Source organism: Dipteris shenzhenensis, chromosome 11 (assembly GCF_047967505.1).
Source record: "Dipteris shenzhenensis isolate YYH24624 ecotype China chromosome 11, Dip_SZ_1.0, whole genome shotgun sequence".
Lineage (NCBI taxonomy): Eukaryota > Viridiplantae > Streptophyta > Polypodiopsida > Gleicheniales > Dipteridaceae > Dipteris > Dipteris shenzhenensis.
The window spans coordinates 3,563,265-3,589,524 of NC_141606.1; the positions used below are offsets into that span (position 1 = coordinate 3,563,265).

General features: G+C 44.9%; 1 protein-coding gene across 1 annotated transcript in view; it reads left to right on the forward strand.

The window, feature by feature from the left end:
- Positions 1-21,828, forward strand: part of LOC147896496 (protein NRT1/ PTR FAMILY 8.2-like) — a 35,539-nt gene extending 13,711 nt beyond the window's left edge. Inside the window, exons 2-5 of the mRNA XM_087381072.1 lie at positions 93-219; positions 520-737; positions 936-1,492; positions 20,626-21,828. Of these exons, the coding sequence (XP_087237198.1) occupies positions 93-219; positions 520-737; positions 936-1,492; positions 20,626-21,457 (1,734 nt within the window). The 3' untranslated portion in view covers positions 21,458-21,828. The remainder of the gene's footprint in view (positions 1-92; positions 220-519; positions 738-935; positions 1,493-20,625) is intronic.
- The last annotated feature ends 4,432 nt before the right edge of the window (positions 21,829-26,260 follow it).

Here is a 26,260-nt window from a genome sequence, read left to right on the forward strand (position 1 = left end):
TTCAAGTTATTACAACTGTATTGGCAGAATGATTTTATAGATATTGGTGATGTACTTATGTAAATAATAATACCTGTACTGCTTACTGCCAGGTTTCCTGTGAAGACAAAATATTTGGATCCCAGTCAGTTTACACTCAAGATGGGTCTACTGATATCCATGGAAGGCCATCAATCAAAGCTCAGACTGGTGGCTGGAAGGCATGTCCTTTCATATTAGGTGCTGATATGCTATCTCTGCACTCATTGTGCTGATTTGTGTTTTCACTTGTAAGGTTGTCGACAGGTTGTAAACATTATTGCAGTTGGACAATCCCTAAAGGTGCTGTGCATTCTAGAGGGTGCTACATTGATGATTCCATGCTTAAGAGTACAATAATAATGTGCTTCGAATCGTTCGGTGCTTGATTGTGCTTACTGTCACAAAAGCAGAGAAAATGTGTACAACTGTGCTGATTTCTTATATCTGGGGAAAATTTCCTGATTTTTTAATTGATGAATTGTTTTAACTTCTGATCAGGAAATGAAGGCTGTGAAAGGCTGGCATTTTATGGGATTAGCACCAATTTGGTTACATACTTGACCTCGGTGCTAAATCAAAGCAATGTCAATGCTGCCAAAAGTGTGAATAATTGGACCGGCACTTGCTATATCATGCCTTTTGTTGGGGCATTTTTGGCAGATGCCTACTGGGGTCGTTTTTGGACGATAGCAGGCTTTTCCTTTGTCTATTTTGTGGTAAACTCTATACCTTGTAGCTAGTTTTATTGAAGGATTTGCAATAGGAGCATAGGTCCCCGAAAAGGTGATTTCAAATGCTTCGAATTATACCAATCAGATTGCTAAAGTATCATAGAAGGCATTGTCTGGTTTATAGATTAGTAGATTTTTTTTTTTGACTTCCAACTTTTCTCTCAAAGCCTGCTTATTCTGTAGGGAATGACTCTTCTGACTTTATCAGCAGCTCTTCCTGCACTTAAGCCCTCAAGCTGCTCAGACGCAGACACATCAGATTGTGAAGCAACTGCAGGTCAGCTAGCTGTGTTCTATTTGGCACTTTATCTTATTGCACTGGGGACAGGAGGAATTAAACCATGCGTCTCATCATTTGGAGCGGATCAATTTGATGACAATGATGCAGCTGAGAGCAAGAAGAAGAGCTCATTTTTTAATTGGTTTTATTTTTCTATCAATGTTGGAGCACTCATTTCTAGCAGTGTTCTCGTATATATTCAAGACAACTACAGTTGGGCATGGGGTTTTGGGATTCCTGCAGCAGCCATGGGGATAGCCATTTGTAGTTTTATGTTTGGATCCCCTCTATACAGACATCAAAGGCCTGGTGGTAGTCCACTGACTCGTATGTTACAAGTTTGCATTGCAACTTTTCGAAAGCGTACAGTGATACTTCCAGCGGATTCAAGTGAATTATATGAGACAAAGGAATCTTCTATCTTAGGAAGTCGGAAGCTTGAACACAGCAATGAACTTTTGTGAGTACCTTTTATGCACTATCCTGCTCATTGTTCATTGCTTGCATGCTCAAACCCACAGTTAAGAACAACATATGTTTTCTATATGGATCTGGTACTGTATGATTTAGAAGATGCAGTAACTGATTATTGAAGGCCGGCACATTTGGGATTTGGCAACTCCCTACAAATTTCATTTCCTGTTTTAGTCTCGAAGCAATGCTTGAGGACATGGTACAAACAAATCTTGCTGATGTATTGCTTGCCATATTGAAAGAGGAAGAAAGAAAGAGAGAAACTTGTACTAACGTCTGCGGAAGGCCAAATAGGCCTATGAGACCATATCAGACCTACATCATGTGAAAAGACACCCCAAGGAGGGGATCTAGAGTTGTCTGGCACACTGTCGTGAGTCTTTTGTCGAAACTAGAATAAGAAGCAGGAATACAAACCATGTGTATCCAGGAAGTGATTCTTGTCATGTGTCATTCATGAGTAATTTGAACTTGATGCAAGCCAGATTGGGGTCCGGTAGAGAATCTTGGTGCTTCTTGAACATGGTCGAGATTTGTTGCTGTTGCCTCATGTTGGTTGCCCCCTACTATAGTACATGGTTGCTAGTCTTTTGAAGATGCATGCACTTTCAAAGCATATTTGTGAAGGATGCTTGCTGGGCAAGATGCATAGATTTTATTTCCCAAGGTGGGAGTGTTGGTGCAGCCCGCAAATTGCATCTAATTCACAATGATGTGTGTGGTTGCATGAGGACAACACCTATTGGGGGCTTTTATTATTTTAGAACATTTGTGGATGATTACACCTGCTATAGTTGGATCTATGCATCATATGTCTTTGCATGTTTTAAACAGATACTTACTTTGGTTGACAATGAGAATGGCCACAAGTTGGTCACATTTCGTACCAACAAGGGGGTGAATACATGTCACATGAGTTTGATGACTACCTGTCTTCTCTTGGCAGAGTTACCAATGCACTACTTATACACCGGAGCAAAATGGGTTTGCAGAACGGGACTCTAATGGAGATGGCTAGTTGTATATTCAAGGGTTGAGGGGGGCATTATGATGAGTCCCCCAAGGTATTTTTGCATCTCACAGTTGTCATTGGATTAATTTCTTGTTTGTAGAATTGTTTTAGCCTTTTGTAGCCCTCTCCATGTCACTGACCCCTTGATCTCACATGCGTCCTGTGGTATATGAACAGCCATATACCCCATAATTCCATCCATTCCATCCCATCTTGGTGCCATCCAATGGTTTTTGTGTAGCTTCCAATTCCTTGTGAGGTGTCCTGTTGGCATCTATCTTCTCAACTTTGTTGAGGTAAGCCATGAAGTGGCATAATTCTTCCCCTTCGAGAGCTTTCATGCTCGTCTCAACCAGTAGGATGATTCCTCTATGAGAAATCATTTATGTAAAGTTTTATAGGTCTTAGAGAGAGCCCGAGAGCCCATGCTGGACACCCATAAAGGATCACTATTTGTACAAGAGTGTAAAAACTCTCTCATTTCCCAATTCCACAAGTCTACCTTCCTACAGTTATTTTGTAGTTGTAGGTAAATTCCAGCCCTAGATATTTATATGAGTTGGCTATTTCCAAAGGCCCCCCTTTTGAAAGTGACATGAAGTTTTTATTGTGAGTCCTAAGCACCATGACTTTTGTTTTGGCTATGTTGACCTGCATTCGTGAGTGTTTGCAAAAATCTCCCAGTGCATCCAAATTTACTTGCATTTTATGCTTGCTCTTTGCGAAGAAGCCTACATCATCTGTATGAGGACTTTGTATAAATGGATGCTCAAGTATGTGTGGGTGTGTGGATTTGTATGTGTGAGAGCATATGTTTATACTATGGTCTACACCCAATGTTTGGCGTTGATGACGCTAATGGGGATGTCATAGTAGCTAGTCCGTGCTATGCGTGATGGAGTTTATAGTTTTCAACCTTATGAGTGACTATCATGAGATTGAAAGTGCACTATGTTGTGTTTAAGAGGATGAGTTTGGGCATATTCTTGGATTCATTTGGATATAAGCCTACGTCATCTGCATAAATAAGGAATAGTAGAGCATATCCTGCAATTTGAACACCTTCTCTCATCCAATCTTCTAGGGCATCTATAAAAAGACTAAAAAGATGGCGAGAGGGGATGTCTCTGTTTGGACCCCCCTATGTCACTTCTTATGACAACTTTTCCTTTGGAGCATGATCCGTCCAAAAGTGGTTTTGCTAGCTCGGCTAATACTTTCTCATATAGACGGTATGTAGCTTCTCTGAGCTTGTGAGGGACGTGTAGCTTTTCCAGTCTTTCCCAAAAAAATTTGTGTGGAACCGTGTTAAAGCCTCTTTTTTGGAGGTATCCAGCCAATGCCTAAGCGTGTATGGGCTCTACTGGGGCCCAATGGGTACCTTGATGCCTCCAAAGCATGTTAGAGACCTGTTGTTGCCATGCTATGCCCCGCTTGGTCCTCCGGTTTTCTCTGCCCCCCTTGTGGTCGGTTGTCGCTCTCGCTTGGGCTCTCAACCCTCCCGCTTGTTGCGTGTTGCATAGGCTGCTGCCAAAGCAGGCCGACTTGCTTTGTTGAAGCCTTGGAGCCTCCTGGCACCCTCGTGGGTTCCTTCTTCCCCGTCCTCATGAGTTGGACCATAGTGAGTTGGAACGTGCCTGGGCTCCACGACCGCCTTCCCCCTCGTCACCCGCCATCGCCCTTCTCCTCCGCCATCCTTCTTGCACCACCTCCTCCCCCTGCCTCCTCTTCGTGCCATCCCCTTCCCTCTCGCTTCCTTCTTCCGTCTCCTCTTCACTTCTTCCCTTGCCCCATCCGGTTTTCTCCGCCCCCCTTGTGGTCGGTTGCCGCTCTCGCTTGGGCTCTCAACCCTCCCACCTGCTGCGTATTGCATAGGCTGCTGCCAAAGCAGGCCGACCTGCTTTGTCGAAGCCTTGGAGCCTCCTGGCACCCTCGTGGGTTCCTTCTTTCCCGTCCTCATGAGTTGGACCATGGTGAGTTGGAACGTGCCTGGGCTCCACGACCGTACACGTAGTCAGCCGCAGTACCTGATCCTTATGAGTTGCAGAGGGCAGTGGTAGGGCAAACAATGGACTTCCTTTTGATACAGGAGCACATGTTCTCAGCATCATACATCAGACGGCAACACGACCTTCTTCTTGGGAGAGGCCCAGAACTGTGGTCTCTTGCTGTAGGACGAAGCGGAGGAGTCTGCATCTTGGTCTCCCAGGCGGTGGCTCTAGAGGTCTATGATCAGGGCGAGCAGTTTGGATGGGAGTCAGGATGGGAGAGTCCAGGATTGGGATCCTGAATGTGTATGCCCCAGCGTGCAGACAGCATCGTCTGACCTTTTGGAGGAGGCTGACAGAGTGTCTGCTAGATGTTGACTCCTGGATCGTTGGAGGAGACTTCAACAACTTGGAGTTCACTGAGGCGGCTCTACAGGGATTCTAGCACGCACCATGATGTCAGACCACTGTCCAGTAGTATTCTACCTAGAGCAGCCCTGTCGGGGTCTTCCCCAAAAGGGGGTCCGCATTCCAGAGGACCTCTTGCAGGACGAGGAGATTCAGCAGGTTATGGCAGCAGGTAGAGATTTGGTAGTACCCTGCGAGGGCTGGGCTTCGTGGGTGTCAGATGCGATTCAGAGGAGGTGGCCGCACCCCTGGCGTAGAGCCCTAGAAGCTCCTCTTACAGTGAGGGCTTCTCAGGAACACTCCACGCACTGGGGGGCAGTGGTAGCATTCACACAGATGGATCTTTTTAGAGGCCTCCCTTACGGGGAAGGGTTCCCCCATGATAAGGAGCCTCCGTGGGGTCTGGCAGAGATTAGCAAGGGGCCTCATCTGTGTTCAGCCCCGTTGCAGAGAGGAGTTTGAGCATCAGCTCCTCATTTGGTACCCGGAGATCAAGGATCAGGATGGATATATGCTTGGGTAGCGGACTCACATTGGATGGGCACAGCAGGACAGTGGCCTGGCCTGCTCCTTTGGCAGATGGAGCAGATTTCCCATGGAGGCAGAGGCGAGGCTTGGAGCCATAGCGCATATGCGAGGGGCAGGGCAGCGGATGAGGGAGATTGACCTAGCCATCCTCGAGTCTTGGTGGGAGGGACTTCGCATGTGGATGGACAATAGATGGTTGGGTCAGTTCTCTCGGACTGAGGTCCCCTTGAGGATGATGATTCAGCGAGAGCACGCAGCTTGGTTTCTTCCATGTAGGGCAACTTTAGGCACTCACTGAGAGAGACCCAGAGATGGACGAGAATCTGGATGGGTTTCATTGGCAGATGATTAGAGTTGTGGGCCGATTGGGGAAGGAGTGGCACATCGATGCTCCCAGCATCCCAGAGCAGGATGCCCCCAGTTGGCGCCTCTGGACACGTTTCTGCAAGGCTTGGCCCATAGGAGTTTTCTACATATTCACTCCACAAGGGATTCACTGGTTGTATAGTCCCCCCACTTGGCTGTTTGTACCAGAGTTTCCCTAGGCAATGAGCTGGGTTTCTCTAGAACAGGCTGGGTTTTTTTCTTTCAGCCTTTATCCGGGTTATTTCCATACTCGGCACCTTTCCTTGAGAAGTGCAGCGGAAATGAAGGAAAGAGAGAGAGGGAGAGATAGCACGCCTCACACACACACACACACACTCAAAAGGAGAGAAAGGGGAGAAAGACACACGAGAACTGCAAGTGATCTCTGGAGAAAACCCCGCTACAACTGGGGGAAAAACTCAGCTGCTTGAGAACTCGGAACACACAGCTCAACAATCAAGTGAACTGGGAGCACGAGGGAGTGGATGAACTGCTCCACTACCCTGCTCCTCAAGTGATGCTGTGGGCTGGCTCTGCACCTCTGCCAGGCTCCACTAGATGGTGGACTGAACTGCTCCACTGGATGCACTGCTGGAAGAACTATTCCAGCTCCAGAAGATGCTCTAACAAGGAGTGAGAGGGGGCCCCTCACTCTGCTGCAGCATGCAGGCCAACTCACTGCCCCTATTAGGGCCGACTCCAGCTCATAAGGCTGGGCACACAGCCCTATAAAAGGGCACCTAGGGGGCCGACCCCCTGCAGCATATGGGCCGACCAGGCCAGGTAGGCTAACCCACCTGAAGGGCTGCCTACTGCCCTATAAGGAGGCCTCAAGCCCCCCAGCTCATGGCCAGCAAGGTGGCCGACCTACAGGTCGGCCCACCCTCTGCTCCACAGCCCAGACAAGAGGCCCATAAGGGGCGCCTAACTGCAGCAAACTGAGGCACACCTGCCCACACAGCCCTCCAGGAACCTCCGTGGCCTACGTGGCAACACATGAGGCACTGGAAAGCCAGACTAACCTACTCTCACGGGGACGGGCACACCCACAACAGAGGCCCTCATTCTCTACCCTAGCCTCACTCACTGGGTGGGCACACCCATAATCAAGGCCCTCTCTCTCTAAGGTGACATCAGGAGATGTTGGCCTCCAACACCCCCTTTCAGCTCCTCGATGGAATAGAGACACCAGGGAGCGTTGGAACAACTGGAGGAATCCGTTGCTACAGGTACCGTCAAAGAAGCCCCCTTATGGCACAAACCGCCTCAACATGATAACACACGATCATAGAGCAAGCCCTTGATCACACAATTCCCAACATACCCCCCCTCAAGGGTTTGCCTCTTGCTATGTCCAGGACTCATCTAGGCACATAGTTTCACAAGCCATCTCATGGTGGTCAAGGATAAATCTATGGCTAGGATCTCATGCTAGCAAAGGTGCCCAAGGGTCATAGTCTAGACACATCATAGTACTTAGTGTGCTACACACACTCACACACAAGATCATAGAGCAAGCCCTTCATCACACAATTCCCAACACTATCAAGATGAAATCTGCCATGTCGTATGACGGTAACACAGATTCCATCATCATCCACCAAACACCGTAATTGAGTCCATCTAACTACCGATCAACCGGGAACGTGGGCAACAATTGTATTCTAGTCTTGTTCTTTGCCATCTCAGACAAAGTCGCCATCTCGGAGTGAAGAGGACGATATACTGAAAGAGAAGGTGGATGGGATGGAAGGGATCTGAGGGTAGGTACGATGGACTAGTTTTACGTTTCAATCTTTTGACTAGCTTGGAACTAAGAACATTGTGTGTTGATGTTGAATTAAACATCTACTTGCTCTTTAATTAATTTTGTCTTAGCAAAGATTGAATGTCCCGTTGCTGCAAGCTTTGTTAGGGACGTTTTTTTTTTTTTTTCTAGAAACACATTTAATAAAATAGATATTCACTTGTATGAAGGCTGCCATAAGTGAAAATTTCATTTTCATCCCTATGGTGGTACTTGTTACCTTACCCATCGTGGTTTGATTACTGAGCTTTTCATATGTCTTGAACAACTGTTTCAGGTTCTATTATCCCTTTTCCTCCCCTCAAGTGCCTGTTTGTGAGTGCATGAAGAACCTTACATTATTCTTTCTTACGTTGTTGGCTTGTACTTGTTGAAACATAATCTGTTGTAAGGCATTCTTTGTTTCCAAGCCATCATAATCATTGATGGCATTGGTGTTTCGTGTGCCAAAGGATGCTGCATCGGTTGGACTCCTAGTATTTTCCCACATTTGATTTGCTTGCAACGGTTGAATTGTAATATGTTGCTCATGTGCCAAAGGACGCGATGCCTATTGCATTGGTCAGAGTCCCAATCCTGTAAGATCAACACGAGGTATCTCCCTCCATTTTAATTTTTTGTGCCATATTCTCTTCTTTTCACACAAAAATATATGTATACCTAAACCATCACACTCTAATTGAACTACAAACCAAATGCAAATAACTCCAAAGCTAACAGCAAGTGGTTGCTTTGATACGAATTTGTCACAAAAAAGTCGCCCTCATAAATGGTGCCATCTTCTATTAACATTTTCCTACAAAAGCCCACCATGGCTTATTCCTCACCACCTAGCCTATGCAATCCCAAAGCCTTCATACATAGCTTGTAGGCACAGGTCTAGAACCACCCACCTAGACACTAGATACCCCATACTTGCCAAGCATCATTCCCTTTTGCACTTACCTTATGTGTCCATTAAGTCCCCTATGGGGCTCCTTTATTTTCACTAGTTGCCCCTAGGCAATTGATGACAACAAATACTATGAGCATAGGTATGCACTTAGGAATCTAGGGAAATTTAGTCTCCTCGTATCTCTTGTCAAGAACCTCAACAGTTAGGGCTTTGACCATTTATATAACTACAAATCCATAACACTAAACCAAACCTTGGTTCACACATGTTTATACATTTCTTTACATTAAAAAACATTTCACGCTCTCTCTAAAGACGTTTGCCAACCATGTTGCATTCATAGTTGCCTTCTATTATTGTTTAAGATCTTGGCCTTAGTTTTATCAAGATTGACTATCATATCTTGGCTGTCACAAAAAGCTTGTACCACCACAAAATGCACCTTGTAAGCACTTTGTTGTGGTTGAGGTGAGTACTACATCATCTGAGTAAAATGGGGAGGGAGAGTATGTGCCAGTGACAGTCCCTCCCCTCTCAAAGTGTCTACAAAGAATGCTAGCTCATCGATGTAGACTGCAAAGAGAGTGGGGGACCATGGACGCCCTTCCTTCACATGAATGGTGCCAATCACCTCCTTAGACCATACCTTGTGCTGTTGGAATATTAGGGTCACCTCCACTTGTGAGTCCCCATATGAGGAGGACATGGGAGAGGATGACATACAGAGTAGGATGGGAGAAAGGGGGTAGAATTAAGGCTGGGCAGCAGACTGGCTGCCACTTGGGCAGGATACGTACCTCCATATTGTATTAGCATAGGGCAGCCTGAAGGGCCTCCCTAGCCAGCATCTTGGGGTTGTAGAGGCCCTGGAGAAGTGCATGAATGGAGCAGCAGGACTGTACAGTGTACGGCAGGACAGCAGGTACATCAGGGACAAGTTGGCAGGTACAGCAGATTTGGTTGGCAGGTACAGCAGGGAATTGCGTTAGGTACAAGTGCCTGGATGAGGGCAGATGGGCTGGACGTACACGCAGCCACAGGCTTTGCAGTAGGCCATGGAGGGTGCTGGATATCCAGGGGCCTGGTTCGTTTGTCGTTTATGGGTGGAGGGGCACTATATCATTGCTGAACTCCCACGATGTCGCCGGAAATTGCAGGGGCTCAAAACTATTCTAAGGCACGGATTCAGGATCCAAATGAAAGTATACCAAAGAATGTATACATTTGGAATGTATACAAATGAATGCATACATTTGTCTCCACAGATCAAGCCAGGATTTGAAAAAACTTACATGACCTGCCACAACTCCTTCAGCATGGCTTTCAGTGTCTCCTTCTGTGCTTCAAACCTCTCTTAGCCCTCTCTTTACCACCTTGCCTTCTCTCAGCTCTCTCTCAGTACCCATGCCCTCTCAACCCCTTGCACCTTTTCAGCCCTGACTCAGCCCTCTCTCACCGCTTGCGCTCTCTCAATCTCTCTCTCAACCCTTCTCAGTGCCCTTTTAGCCGCCTCTTCATTCACAGCCCCCTGTTATAAGATTCTATCATGCTTTCTTTGCTCTTGATGATCATTTCTGTACGAGTCTTTTCGATGTTGTAGGCACTGTCTGGGCAATTTAATGTCAGTCCGCACTTACCAGGCAGGTACAGAATTCAAAACACCAGGGAATGCGTTTTGGGAATGCGAGCATGGTGTTCCTTGGAGTTCCGGGCCCAGTTAGCGTTCCGGAAACGTCAGGCATTCCTGGTTGCCTTCCAAATGGGAGTGGCATTGTTCTAGAAGGGCAAACGGTTTGGTAACTAGGCTATGTATGTCCTATGCTTCTCTACATGTCGTGAGAATTTCCCATCCCTTCTCCCTTGTTTCCAAATTTCATTCCCCTTATTTTCGGAAGGGGAACGGCATTCCTTGGTAACTATGTTATGTATGTCCTATGCTTCTCTACTTGTCATGCGAGTATTTCCCATCTTCTCCCTTATTCCTCTTTCTCCCTTGCTTCATTACATGTCATGGGAGTATATCCCATCCCTTCTCCAGTTTTTCAAAGCTTGCACCTAATGTGCATCGAATGTTACGCACCTAAAGACTTGTACAACCATAAAATCATGGAGTGATAATGCCATGAGGGATATAATGGGAGGGTCACAGTCATGGAATTGTGAAGTCAAAGCTCAAATGGCTATTGCTCAATGGGCAATTGCAGAAATGGAGTTGCTATTGGTGTTATGGCAATTGTTATTACTGCTGTGGGAACAAAAACCAAATTTCCTTTTTTTTGTTTGGATCTTAATGCTTGCGCTCCAAGGTTAGTTTAACATGAGCTGAAGGGAACTTTGGGTATTAATTCTAGTCTTATAAATATATGTGAGTTTGCGACCACTAGCTAACTTTTCAAAGCCACTTCTCAGGCATGTACGTCCTTTTTTAGTTTAGGCACTCGTCGCTATTGTAACTAGCCTTCATAATAATCATGTAAGAGCCCACAGTAGCTATTTCTTAAAGCACACAGACCCTCTTTTTGTTAGATATCAATGCTCCACTCTCGTGTAACTACGCGGGAACCAGCTAACTCTACTTGTAAGCCCCCCATATGAGGAGAAGGCATTTGAGTAGCTCAGTTATCCAATAGGTCCTGGTTTGGACACCAGATGGGGGCCATGTGTAGCCTGATGGCTGGACGGCTTCAGATAGAGTTGGCACACCGCCAACTAGGCTACATGCAAGTGCGGGAAGGCATCCCTTGACTGACCGCACTGAGGGTAGACGGAGCATTTCCCGGGGCAGCCCACTCTCGGGTTGCAGGGCCCGTTTGGAGCCCCAGATGATCCCGGATGGCTCTAGGTCGAATGGCGACCATAGGTCAGCTGCTCTGTTTTGCGCACCGGTTCTATCGTATGGTGGGTAGCCTATTTCGGGACCGATCCCCAGTTGACCGTTTTGGGCGGACTGGGTTGGTCACCCAATTGCGCCTAACCAACTACGACTGGTGGCTATATAAGAGCAAGCCCGTGAAGCCCATTTCATCACTAGCTACAACCACCCTAATTCCTTAGCATCCAGCCTCCGTCTTCTACTGTTTTCAGCACGCCATCGAAGCTTCTTTCACAGGAGCGCATGGTTGGGAGGCAGCGCCATCTATTGTATCAGTTCTACAGTAATCAAATTTTTGATTCTCCATACTATCTTATTTTATCTCTTGCGTACGAGATCGTGTTATGTGTTGAGCACAGACGTATTATTATTTTCTTACATGGTATCAGAGCTTGGACTCTAGCAAGAAGATTTGGTAGTGTTTCTGTTTGCGAGCAGATTGTGAGAGATGGCCCAGCCCGCAAGACTGCGAATCCCACCGTTCGGCGAAAGCGGAAAGTTGGATGGCTCTAACTATCCAGTCTGGAAGTTCAAGATGAAGACCATCCTAAGCGCATACGAGCTTTGGGACACTGCTACTAGGGTGGACGTGAGGTCGGTTGCGAGACCGGATCCAGCCAATGCAGAACAACAGATAGTACCAACTGCGGATGAGATTCTCGCGTGGACAAGAAGAAATGCAGATGCGCTGTGTTCTATTGTCTGCAGTGTTAGTGATTCCGTCATGGCGTTAATTCAACATGTCACCACAGCGGAGGAGGCATGGACGGTCTTGAAAAATCAATACGAGACCACGAATCAGACGCGGATTCAGAATCTGGAGACTCAACTCGTGAACGAGAAGTTGTCTGAGTCTGAAGTGGCAGAGAAGTTCATCACCAGGGTGAAGAATCTACGCGATTAGATGACTGCGATTGGCATCACCATCACCAGCGAGAATCTAGCACGAAGGTGCATACGGATTCTTTCACCAAAGTACGACGGTCTTGTTACGGCGCTGAATACGCAAAACAGAAATCCGCTCCTCAACTTTAAGGATTTCAGCGCAATGCTTCTGGAGGAGGAGATGCGTCAAAAGACGAGGATTGGAGAAGATTCGGCTTTCCGGACTGGATCAAAGAAAGATAAGGATAAGAACTCTGGTAACCCATCTTCTTCTGATGATAAAAAGAGAAAGAATAAGATCAAGTGCTTCTATTGCAACAAGGCAGGGCACAAGCAGAATGAGTGCCGAAAGAAGATTGCAGATGAGAAGAACGGAGTAAAGAAAGAGTCCAGCAACAGCGCGCAGGCAATACCAGTAGAGCTGTTTGTCGCAATTGAGGAGATTTGCACGGAGGCAGTTCGTGTACTTGCGGATGAACCGTGGATCATTGACAGTGGTGCATTGCGCCACATGACCAGTCGGAAGGATTGGTATATCTCTCTACAGCCGGTAGGGAATGACATCCTGGTAGCAGTCGGCAATGATGCAAAATGTCCAGCAAAAGGAAAAGGTACGATTGCTCTCAAGTCAGATGGAGTTGTAAAACAGTTGTCTGATGTTCTTTATGTGTCAGATATCAAGAGGAACTTGTTGTCCGTTTTTGCGATCACGGATCGGGACCTCAAAGTTCAATTCGATAAGAATGTTGCACACATTCTGGATCTTCAAGGGAAGGTCATTGGTAAAGATACACGGCGCAACAACATTTACGAACTCTCAGCTTTCAGTGCTTGAGCGGATGTGAAGAACACTAAGCTGTGGCATGAGAGGTTTGGTCATCTAAACCTTAGTTCTTTGAAGGAGATGCATAAAAGTGGAATGATTGCAGACCTACTAGAAATTTTAGATCTGCCCGATGTATGTGAAGCTTGCATGATGGGCAAGCAACATCGGCATCCCTTTCCTAAAGAGGCCAGCAGGGCAAAGGCTCCTCTAGAGCTCGTTCACACGGACCTCTGCGGAAAGATGGAGACGGAAGCTTTGGGTGGTTCCTACTACTTCATGACGTTGATCGACGACTACAGTAGAAGGATATGGATATACTTACTGAAGACTAAAGACGAGGCTTTTAGTAGGTTCAAGGAATGACATGTAATGGTCGAGAAAGAAACGGGGAGGAAGGTGAAGAAGTTGAGATCAGACAGAGGTGGAGAGTTCACATCAACTGAATTCGAAAGTTACTGCAAAAGTCACGGAATCAAGAGGCAGAAACCCCTGCCACATATATCACAGCAAAATGAAGTAGCAGAACGCAAGATGCGCGTCATCTGTGAAATGGACCGAAGTATGATGAAAGGAAAAGATTTGCCAAAGACTTTCTGGGCTGAAGCATGTAACACTGCAGTTTACATCCTGAATCGTAGCTACACGAAGGCTGTGAACGGGATGACTCCACTGCAAGCCTTTTCTGGTAAGAAATCTTCAGCTGCACATTTCAGAGTTTTTGGATGTGACTGTTTTGTGCATGTCCCTGATGCTACCAGGACCAAATGGGAACCGAAGAGCCGGAAGTGTATTTTCTTGGGCTACAGTGAAGAGGCGAAGGGTTACCGTCTCTATAATCATGTTACCAAGAAGGTAATTGTAAGTCGCGATGTGGTCTTCTCAGAACAGCCACATCAATTGGAGGAGGATGCTTCCTTCCCAGACAACCAGGACCACTCCCCCAACGGTGCTTGGGAGGATTCAAGACAAAGAAGATGAAGAAGAGCCTGTAGAACCACAACGGCAACGACCATTCCCGAAGTGGGTAAAGCAGCTTTTGGACAGCAGAGAACCTCCATTCATTGAGGAGGAACCATCCGAACACCGCCGGTCCAAGAGATTAGAGAAGCAAAGAAGGGCGCAAGAACACTTGGTTAACTATGCTTTGATGACATAAGTGATCCGTGCTGATGAACCCAAGTGTCTTGAAGAGGCACAGGGCGATGATAGGTGGATGGAGACTATGCAATCAGAGTATGGCTCCATAGTGAAAAACAACACTTGGGACCTTGTGGATCGACCACCAAAATGCAAGGTAATCGGAAGCAAGTGGGTGTACAAGACCAAGTACAAGTCCGACGGCACGTTGGATAAGTACAAGACTCGGCTCGTGGTTAAAGGATTTGCACAGGTACATGGTTTTGATTATCAAGATACTTTTACTTCCACAGCTCGACTAACCACAATTCGCAGTGTTTTGGCTTTAGCTGCCTAGGGAAGTTGGCTCGTGTTTCAGATGGATGTGAAATCCGTCTTTCTGAATGGAGATCTCAAGGAGGAGGTATACGTGGAACAACCACCAGGTTTTGAGATCCCCGGTTCAGAAGGTAAAGTCTGCAAACTGAAGAAGGTACTTTACGGGCTGAAACAGGTCTCACGAGCATGGTACCAGCGAATTGATGCTTACTTTTTGCAAAACGGGTTCAGGAGGAGCCCATCTGATGCAAATTTGTATATCTTCAGAGAAGGAGGCAGGTGTATGATCGTGGTCCTTTATGTGTACGACCTTGTTATAACAGGGAACCATGAAGAGAAGACATCGCAGACGAAGCATTTGCTAGGAAGAGAGTTTGAAATGACAGACCTCGGACTGATGCATTTCTGTTTGGGGATTGAAGTTTGGCAGGAGCCGAAACAGATCTTCATTTCACAGCTGAAGTATGCTAGAGAGATACTGAAGGCATTTGGCATGGCTGAGTGCAAGACAGTTGGTACCCCTATGGAGGTTGACGCGAAGCTCTCAAACGAGGATTCATCACCACTGGTGGACGAAGCGAAGTACAGAAGGCTTCTGGACAGCTTGATTTACCTGTGCAACACACGGTCGGACATCAGTTTTGCGACTGGTGTACTAAGCAGGTTTTCCAATAAGCCCTGGGAGAACCATTGGAGGGCAGGGATGCGGGTGCTGAAATACATCAAAGGCACACTTGATTATGGCATCACCTATACCAAGGGCAACATCTTGACCGGATTCTGTGACTCGAATTGGACAGGAGACATGGACAACAGGAGATCAGTGACAGGGTACTGTTTCTCACTTGGATCTGGAGTTGTGTCATGGGTCAGCAAGAAGCTGTTGGGATATCTCAAGGTGAATGCCTCAGGCACACCTTGGTTTCTATGTGTGAGTGCTAGAGGCACAGTTAGGTGCCCACAAGCACAGTTAGGGGGTGGAGAGCCACATAGGATGATTGAGAGAATCTAGGAGCAGATTGAGGAGATGATTGTGGAGCTCTGAAGTCATCAGTGATGTCAGTGAGCATGTATGAGGTGCCTACTTAAGGACCTCACTCTTCTTCATTCCAAAAAATGCAAGTAATGCAAGTATTCTGAGTTTGTGTCCACTCTTTCCTTTCCTTTCAGTTTACCAACATGGTATCAGAGCCCTTTGATCCCCCTTGAGCCCATTTCTGCCACATCATCATCTTCTTCTTCATCTTCTTCTTCACCATCTCTCCCTCTTCTTCCCAAAGTTTGCTTAAGCTTGTTCTCCTCCGGTTCTCAGCCATTTCCCACGTCCTTCTTGCTGGAGATCCATCTTGAAGGGGCGAATCCCTGGCTGAGAGGAATCAAAGAAAACCGCGCCCGTTTCGTCGCCATTACACGATTTCCGTCGACTCTTCCTTCTGCGTTTTCTCTGAGCACACCTTATCTTCCTCTAATTCCTTTCAGGGGTAGATTCTCCATGCCTTGGGCTATCCTGTGCTGAAATCTGAGCAGCAATGGTTGCTTATTCAAGCTGAAAACAGAGAAAAACCAGTCGACGTTGGAAAGGCAAGCTATGGAGTTCTGACACCTTTTTGCGCCTCTTCTTCCCAGAGGATCTTCTGTGGTATAACAGCTCTCTTTTGCCTTAAAAACCCCCTTTTCCTTTGCTTTGAAGAGTGAGCTACAAGCCCTCCAAGTTCAGCCTTTTAGTTTTGACAGTTTTGGACAAGCTTTTGAAGACGATGCTACATAAAATGCTACTCTAGCATTTCTGGTTTTTTGAAACTTTCAATAACTTCAGTACAAGTGTGGCTTCAGTTTTGTTTTGAATTGCTAGACCTGGTTTTGATTGGAAAGTATTCATTTTAGCCACCTCTACGAAGCATGTAAGAAGAAGCATCATTGTTTGAAATTTGGTCACAAGACTTTGCTACATTAAATGCTTATATTCTGAAGCATTTTAGTTGTTATTCTAAGCCCTGTAAGAGAGAAGACACTGCCCAATACCTGGGTTAGACCCTCTCATGGCTTGCTTATGCAAAATATGTGAAAAGCTAAAACATAAAGCAACGTCTTGTTATGCTACAAAGGATGAAAATGCCAACCTGACTTCCTTGTTGAAGATTGCCAAAACAATGGTTGCCAAAAAGGAAGCAACTACAAAGCCAGAGATCTACCCTCTCATGGCACTTTTATTTGACTCCAAATACAAGAAAAAGATGAAGGTCAGATACCTAAGATATGCTTCTCTACACAACTATGGAGATGACAAGATAATTGTTCTCTTGAAGGATATGATTTTCAGATCCACTTGTTCTATCATAGTACCATCTTATAAGGCACTAGACACTGCCCATGTGGTAAGACCTTGCCTTGACATGGATATTTTGCCTCCACAAGATGAGGCATCCTTTGAAGATTATGCATTTTAAATCATCTCTATGTATGCTCCAGATCTCTCTTTTTATGTCAAGGTACTCAGCCTGATAGTCCTCCAAAATGAATGAAATAAACTATTGTGTTTTTGTGTGTTTTGTAAACACCTCTGGTCACCTTATGATGTAGGCCATGTGTATGTTTTGCTCCATGGTACCTCCTGCAGACATTGTGTGCATGTACATGCAGGGGAGATAACCATTGGAAGGTCTTTTTGTATCCCTTTTGTTTACCTTACACCCAAGGGAACCCTTGCTAGCATGAGAACCTAGCCATAGATTTATCCTTGACCACCATGAGATGGCATGAGAAACTATGAGACTAGATGTATCCTTGACATAGCCTGAGGCATTCCCTTGAGGGGGGGTTTGTTGGGATATCTCAAGGTGTATGCCTCAGGCACACCTTGGTTTCTATGTGTGAGTGCTAGAGGCACAGTTAGGTGCCCACAAGCACAGTTAGGTGGTGGAGAGCCACATAGGATGATTGAGAGAATCTAGGAGTAGATTGAGGAGATGATTGTGGAGCTCTGAAGTCATCAGTGATGTCAGTGAGCATGTATGAGGTGCCTACTTAAGGACCTCACTCTTCTTCATTCCAAAAAATGCAAGTAATGCAAGTATTCTGAGTTTGTGTCCACTCTTTCCTTTCCTTTCAGTTTACCAACAGAAGCAACCCACAGTTGCTCTTTCTTCTACCGAGGCTGAGTATAAATCTGCATGCTTTGCTTCTTGCGAGACAGTGTGGTTGAGGAGGATTTTGGGGGACATGGGTGCAGTGCAAAACAAGCCTACGCAGTTATCATGTGACAATCAGAGTTGCATGGCGATTGCAAAGAACCCGGTGTTCCACGCTCGCACAAAACACATTGAGATTCAATATCACTTTGTACGTGAGCTCATCATGGATGGAGAGGTGGACTTGGTGTATTGTCCGACTACAGAGAATGCTGCGGACATGTTCACGAAGGCTCTTGGAAGAGACTTGCTGGAGAGGCATCTTCATCAACTTGGCATTGGGCCGAAAAAGTAAGTTCACTTGCGGGTGGACATTAAGGAGGGGTGTTAGATATCAATGCTCCACTCTCGTGTAACTACGCGGGAACCAACTAACTTTACTTGTAAGCTTCCCATATGAGGAGAAGGCATTTGAGTAGCTCGGTTATCCGGTAGGTCCTGGTTTGGACACCAGATGGGGGCCATGTGTGGCTTGATGGCTTTACGGCTTCAGATAGAGTTGGCACACCACCAACTAGGCTACATGCAAGTGCGGGAAGGCATCCCTTGACTGACCGCACTGAGGGTAGACGGAGCATTTCTCGGGGCAGCCCACTCTCGGGTTGCGGGGCCCGTTTGGAGCCTCAGATGATCCCGGATGGCTCTGGGCCGAACGATAACCGTAGGTTTGTTGCTCTGTTTTGTGCACCGGTTCTATCGTATGGTCAGTGGCCTATTTCGGGACCGACCGTTTTGGGCGGACTGGGTCGGTCACCCAATTGAGCCTAACCGACTACAACTGGTGGCTATATAAGAGCAAGCCTGTGAAGCCCATTTCATCACTGGCTACAGCAACCCTGATTCCTTAGCATCCAGCCTCCGTCTTCTACTGTTTCCAGCACGCCATCGAAGCTTATTTCACACGAGCGCACGGTTGGGAGGTAGCGCCATCTATTGTATCAGTTCTACAGTAATCAAATTTTTGATTCTCCATACTATCTTGTTTTATCTCTTGCGTACGAGATCCTGTTATCTGTTGAGCACAGACGTTGTATTATTTTCTTACACTTTTGAAGTCCACCTAACCATGTCCAATGCTCTTGGCAAAATACACAGCACAGCTAGCAAGCTATGGCAAGGCTTAGCTTGTGCAAGAACTTAGCTAAAGACCATGGAATAGTGTAACTGGATTGGGCTATATTAATAGTACACGTGGGGGCTTAGCTATACTTCCAATGATTACCTAAAGTAGCACTCTTATGCAATAGACACGGCACAGGTGGCAAGCTATTGGGAGGCTCAGTTCACCGTTTTTAAGCTTTTGGGGGCTATACATTTGCTGAAATTTGGTTTAGTTTTGTATTGGCAGAACTTAAATTGGGGGCAATGATTGTAGAAAAGGGTCTCCCTTGTGTAGGGCTCTCTACTTACATAGGATGATGTTGCCTATATAGTGTTCGCCAGGGCGTCTTCAAAGTCAATGCCCATGTTAGTTCTTGCAGGAATGCATGATGAGGCTGTTGTTTACTCGAGGATCTAAACCATTCTAGAGGCAGGGCTAGCAGGACATGTCAATCTATTGTAGCCAACTCTTCATTTTTTAGGATTGTTCAAAGTTACATTTTATGTTTTGCTTTTCTGCTTCACAATCTGCTTGGTCTACAGTTATCCCCTCCCAGCCACTTCCTACAAGTTTCTACCTTGATTGTAAGCCTAGGTTGTGGTGCAGCACAGTTTACCTGCTGCTAGAACATGATGGATCACAACTTTTTGCATGGACTGTTTCTGAGAATTGGTAGCCAACACATGCATAGTGAAAACCACTGGCTACTTGACCCCCAAGGTTACAGTCCAGTTATTTTCTGAGGCACGTGCAGGTACGGTGTACGGCAAGCTGGAGCACACGTGCAGGTACGGTGTATGGCAGGCTGGAGCACACGTGCCCACAAATGCCCCAAATTTCTCTGCAAATGTCACCTGCAAAGAGACCTGAATGTACCGTACGATGTACGGCTGGAGCGACCCTTCCCACCCCATATATACCACAGAAAACTTGAGCCTATAGCTATGTGAAAGACTGGTGAGTAATTATATTGCATGCTGGTACAATGCGAATAGTGGCCTATATTCATGTACACATCTGTGCCATGTTATTCTTGTTTCGTCTTACTTTGTTGCACCACAGAAGGCAATATCTTCCCTCGTGATTTGCACCACAGCAGGCAATATCTTTCCTTGTTCAACTATTCTTGAACTTTTCCTTAAGCATATCAGTGCATTATGGAAGACTGTTATTTGTGCTTCAGAATGCTAATAAGGCGAGAATTCTATGTGATTACCATTACATGCTGATAGAACGCTAACAGTGTATTCAGACCTCCATCTGCAGTATCATGTGACATGCTATTCTTGTTCCTTTTTCTTTCCCTATGACTGCAATGATCCAATTGTGTAGTGGATTCAGGGTTTGACATGTTGGACTCCCTTAATTATCTGTGACTTGCAGATGTAAATGATAAATGCCATTTTGTGCCCTCGTCTCAAAATAGTAACACCATGGTTGGGAGTTTGCACCACAGAGGGGAACATGTTGCCTTATGATTCAGCTATTCTTGAGATTTTTTCTTTAGATCGAATGCTGTATTTCGTGTGTGTTGACACAAGTGGAATATGTTGCATCTATTTGGTTATGGGTCTATATTGCTTAGTGTGGAATGTCATGATATTCAGCACTCCAACTTGATTCTTAAAAGAGCAATTGCTGTTGATTATAGATATGAAATGTTGCCACATGTCTAAATGATTGTATAAAGAGCTTTTACAGGCGAATTACTTCTTGAGGCTTGATCGTTCTTGTGCTTATTGCTGTATCTGGACATGATCCTTATTTTGCATGGCTGTTTTGTGCAGGTGTCTGGACAAGGCTGCAGTAATAACAGTCGATAGAGCCCCTTCGGAGTCCAGCCCCTGGGAGCTCTGCACAGTGACACAAGTAGAGGAACTCAAAATGATCATTCGTATTCTTCCCATAATGGCCACAACCATTGTCTTTTCAGCAGTGTATTCTCAAATGTCAACACTTTTTGTAGAACAAGGGGAAACTATGGACACCTCAATGGGTCCTAATTTTGAGATTCCATCTGCATCTCTATCAATATTTGACATTTTGAGTGTGCTCATGTGGGTTCCAATATACGATTTCTTGCTTGCACCTCTAGCACGAAGGTTCACGGGGCATTGTCAAGGCTTCACTCAGCTTCAACGGATGGGTATTGGCTTGATTATATCCATCATGTCCATGGTGGCAGCTGCACTTGTTGAGATGAAGCGCCTAGAAATAGCGAAGGAAAATGATCTTCTAGACGACACAGATACACCAGTTCCTATGAGCATTTTTTGGCTTGTGCCTCAGTATTTCTTCGTGGGTGCTGCAGAGGTCTTTACGTTCATTGGGCAGCTGGAATTTTTCTATGACCAGTCGCCAGATGCAACACGAAGTTTATGTAGTGCACTTGCTCTTGTTACTGTGTCAATTGGCAGCTACTTGAGCTCTTTGATTCTTACCATTGTGACAAGTTTAACAACGAGGGGTGGACATCCAGGTTGGATCCCTGATAACTTGAACATTGGTCATCTTGACTATTTCTTTTGGCTGTTGGCCGGGTTAAGCCTGTTAAATTTCTTTGTTTACTTGGCTTGTGCACATTGGTACAAGTACAAAAAGTCTACGACAATGGTATAGGTGAATAATCCCTGGCTCCAGTTATTATTTGATTTAATTAGTCATATTATTAGATGATGAATGGAAACCAAACATTGTTGGAACACCAGTGCACCTTTATCATTGTACATAGTGTATACTGTTCAGAATTTTCATGGCATTTGCCTATTGGCAGGATATACCACAAAAGATGAAAATCATGGTGAATTTATGGTCAGAAAAAGCCATTTATTTGGCTTCTCTTGAGCACCTAGCTCCAAGGCTCCCTGAATTGTGTGCCTCGTGGCTTTTTAGCAGAGCACATTTTGGCTCTGACAAAAATATTTCTTCATAGCCACAGCAAATGCCTTTATATAACATGAGACCTTAGAAATGCTAAATCTCCAATGAGTTTTGGTAATTCAAAATATGCAGCTGCGAAGCTCCTCTCAAAATCAACAAGATTTTTAAACCACTTGGTATCTAGTGTTGATGACATAGGGATGTTTGGGTTAAATGCCTTGTAACTTGCAACAGGCTTTTGTACGTGTCACTCTTGCTTGACATGCTCTAGCATAGCTCCCACACTTCTTCCACTTACACAATCCTCAATAAGAAATGTTTGTGACAAATTCAGACATACCAATTTAGGCATTGTAATAACACACCATCCATGCGAACTTGAGATTTGGTGGACAACATAATGCACTTTTCTTGAGTATGCTAGTAAGAACAACTCTCCATTTGCATATTCTTAATAAACCTTCTATAAAATTAAATTATAACGAAATTTTTCACTTGGTTGTATTACGAAAGTAGGTTGTATTTTCATTGTGTACCTTAGCGATATAAACCACAATCCGCTAAAGGATTATGATTTGTCGCAAATAATGTGCCTTTTGTACCATGAAAGCACATTTACTTGATTTTGAAAATATTTGACGGAGCCTTAGTACTTTCAACTCTTGTTGTACGTGTATAAGCTACTTTTCTTGGGATTGGTTGCATGTCAATGTATCATCAAAGAAGACACCACACTTCATGTTGCCACACTTTGACTTTCAATGCCAATGATTCCAAGGGGTACATCAAGTTTTACTTCATTGGCTTGTTGAGGCTTTGCTCTGAGTCGGCGATCTATTCATGCATGCTCAACTCTGCAATCTCTGCACGCAGGTTGAAAGGTGCTCGGGCTCCCTCTGTGTGGGCATTCCACTATTAGGTGGTTTTCTCCACATTTGAAGCACTTGAGGGATGCACAATAAGTGGTAGGTCTCACTTGATTTTCATACACCCGAATGAGTTCTTTTGCACTTTCCATGTACTACATGGGGTACTTTAGTTCAGTTTCATATTGTGGCTTCAATTCGTCAAGTTGGAGTCATTGAACTGAGACAACTACATTAGGAAAGAAGGAAACTCATTTTGGGGCTCTTTAAGAAATTCACTATTTACCTATTTTTGTTGCACTCAAAATATGGGAAATGCCATAAAATACGGGTACATACTGCAAAAATGTCACTCTAGCACTCATGCTTCACATTAAATGCATTTATAAGATCCTTGATTTTTTGTGCAATATTTGATGATATCGACTTTGGAGTTTTGGGTCGCTCCAGACGCGTTGGCGACGTCAGAATCATCAAAAACTGCACCTTTTGAAGATCACATATGGTAGACGTAATAAAAGAAAAAGATTTTGAATGACTTATTTTATATTTTTATATGGTTTTTTGTATTTTTTCAATGTTACGTTGGCTCTCTTTTGATTGGTTAAGAGCTTATTTTTCTAAACCCTAAAAGGTTCCAAAAAAAGCTTCCTTTTTTCCTAATGTTGAAGCAACATTAGGAGCTTAGGGGTATTATAGAGGATTGGGATTTCTCAAGAGTTGAGGCACTGGTGTCCTCACAGGGATGGGGTTGCACCTCAGCATTGAGTGCAAGTGTTGGGTGTCTATACACCCGGATTAAGGTCTATTAATACTGTTGGGGCTTGGATTGTGCAACCCTCATGTTGTAGAAGCATGTGTTTATATTGTGGCATCAAACATTGGAAATTGCACATCATAACCTTGGGGGTTGGACCACTTCTGGTGGGTTGAGTTTGCTTCTTAGGATCGGGCACTCATTTGCAATGTGGTTGGTCATATAGTATGGGCACCACATATTTTTCCTTCTTGGGTATTGTGTTGAGAGACGTGCAACTTTTTCTCTATGGCTTGTATCATTTCTTCTTTCACTCTTAAGGCCATGGCTTCCACACGATGCTTAGTGTCACGATCCTTGGAGAAGATCTTATTGTCATGATGACTTGATTTATGGTCATCATTGTTGGAGTCGAAGTCTGTCATGCCGTCCTCAGTGTCAATTGCAGCTTCATGGGCATCACTCTATCACTCATAGCTGCTCACTTTTTTCATTTCCTTTCGAAAAGGTTTTTTCAATCCCGAAATGAACCATGCAATTAAGTGCTTGTCATTAGGATGGGGGGGAACACAATTGGCTATCAATCTCTTCATTCTTCCCAAGCTTATTCTGACTTTTTCTTTTTTGCCCTATTGGATATTTCCAAGTTGGAGAGCAGGTTCATCTTGTAACCTTTTGGGTTGAAATGTCCTTTTGAATTGTTTTGAGAGAAGATCCCATGTGGCTCTTTCCTCGACAACAAGGTCTAGATACCACTTAGAGGCCTCACCAGTCAAGGCCATGGGAAACCAGACTACTTTTGTTTCATCCGATTGTCCCCACCAACATGACATGGTGTGTCAAAGAGCTCGAGAAATCTTTTAGGATCTCCTTGTCCATTGTAGTTTGGCATTTCTAGCTTTCACATGTGTCTTCTCCTATTGTTGTTGTTGAATCATCAATTTAAGACGTTATCAACATCGTAATCTTCGTGTACTTCTCTTTCATCTCGTTGTCATTCTGCCATGTTGCTTGTCGTTGGCGATCGATTGAATTGTTGCAGAGCGGCAAGAGTACAAGAGAATTCTCCGAAGTAGGCAGGTTTTAGCCTTCTTCCTAACCTCAGGCTCATAAACAACTCTTATTTTTGGCCTTCAAGTGGGTGCATATGATGGTGAAGTCTGCGGTTGATTTCGATCCAAAATCAGTGCCTACGTGGAGACATCTAGCAGAGCCCAAAATGATTAGAAATTGACCTAGAAAAGCTCTTTTACTGTATAACTTTGCACGTGTGAAACCTGGGTTGATCAAAGTGCGAAGTTTGGTCAATTTGTGGAGGAGAATGTTGATGATGCCGATTCTGAGTCCACTAGTACATGCAGGTGAATGCTTTGTTTGCATGTGCTTAAACGAATTCTATTATCATTGTCTTGTGTTTCCTGGCTATACTCCATTGTCATTTGGCTGAGGGATAGGGGGGGCTAGAAACAAAGCAATGTGTTCGAACAAATTGTCTACCTCACTCAAGGCAAAAGCTTGTCAAGAAAATATAGCCATATACTCTATGAGAAGGCAATAGAGTCTTCAAAGGTAAGTTCGTTGGATTGCGTCCTTAAATCGCTCGTCCGTTCATCGCTCGTCTGTCCATCGTTCTTCTAGCAGTTTTAATTGCACTATCATTGGCTTGTTTTGTTCAGGCTACTCACTTGTTAGTACTACGAGAGAAGTCGGAGAGTGTTCAAAGTCTCCATCAAGTAGGATAAAGCTTCCTTACCATGTGGCAGCATGCTCTTGATGCATATCTTTACTCACCTCTATTCTGTGCTCATGGCACAACTCTCAATACCTCCCCTTGGTGACATGATGCCTATAGGTTGTTGCAAGGTGGCAAGATGTAAGTTACAAAAGGACAACCCATCACCTCCTTAAGTACAAATACAATGCTACTTAAGGTGGTAGAGTGTGGTATTACAGAATGTCAATACCTCCCTCAAGTCAAGAGCTACTCTCAAGTGATCAGGTTTGACTAGGTCTACTCATGTGGTGACCTTTCACAACCATAGGCTAAGGTGGTAACATTCTATTGTTGTTGTTCTCCTATTTTCTTGATGAATTCTTTGTGTAGTTGGCTTTTTGGTTCTTCAATCTGTAATCTTCTTCCTTGTGTCCTAGCCTTTTGCAACAGTTACGATTTGGCTTACTCTTCAATTTGTATTCACTATGATCATGACCCATCCTTTCGCAATTGTATACTTGCATTGCTTGCACACGTGTGGGATAAAAGCTTCCTTGCCATGTGGTAGCATGCTCTTAATTCATACCTTGCCTCTATTCTATGCTCAAGGCACCACAACTCTCAGAGCCTTTTAAAATTTGTTGGACATATAAAGGCTTCAAAGGAAATTGAGATTGAGCACCATGCCCACATTTGGGATGCTTGAAGCAAATAGGGCCCCCTAATGAGAAACCCCATATTAATTAACTAGTTGGGGGAGTGGTATATGATGGCAAAATATTTAGGGATAAAGGGGGGAGGGCTTGAATTACATAAAGGGGGGAGGGGGAGGGGCAAAAATTAGTCTCAGGGGGGGAGCGGAAGAGGTTGAATTAAATAAAGGGGGGAGGGGCAGAGACATTAAAGAGGGAGGGACATGTGAGATTGTGAAGCGGGAGGACCACTTATGAAGGGCATTAAAGAGGAAAGGACATATCAAAGGGGGAGGGGGATGAGGGAGAATTTATTATAAGGAAAGGAGCATATAATATTACTTTATAGCTTAGTGGTACGGCTCACACGTGGGAAAAAGAAGGTTTTAGGTTTGAATCTTTTCTTAAACATTTGGGAAAGCCCCCCCCCACCCCCCCTGGACATAGTCTATGCACCAAAACTAATTAATCAAGAAGATAACTGGTTCTAGAAAATGTACTTGGTAATTCTTT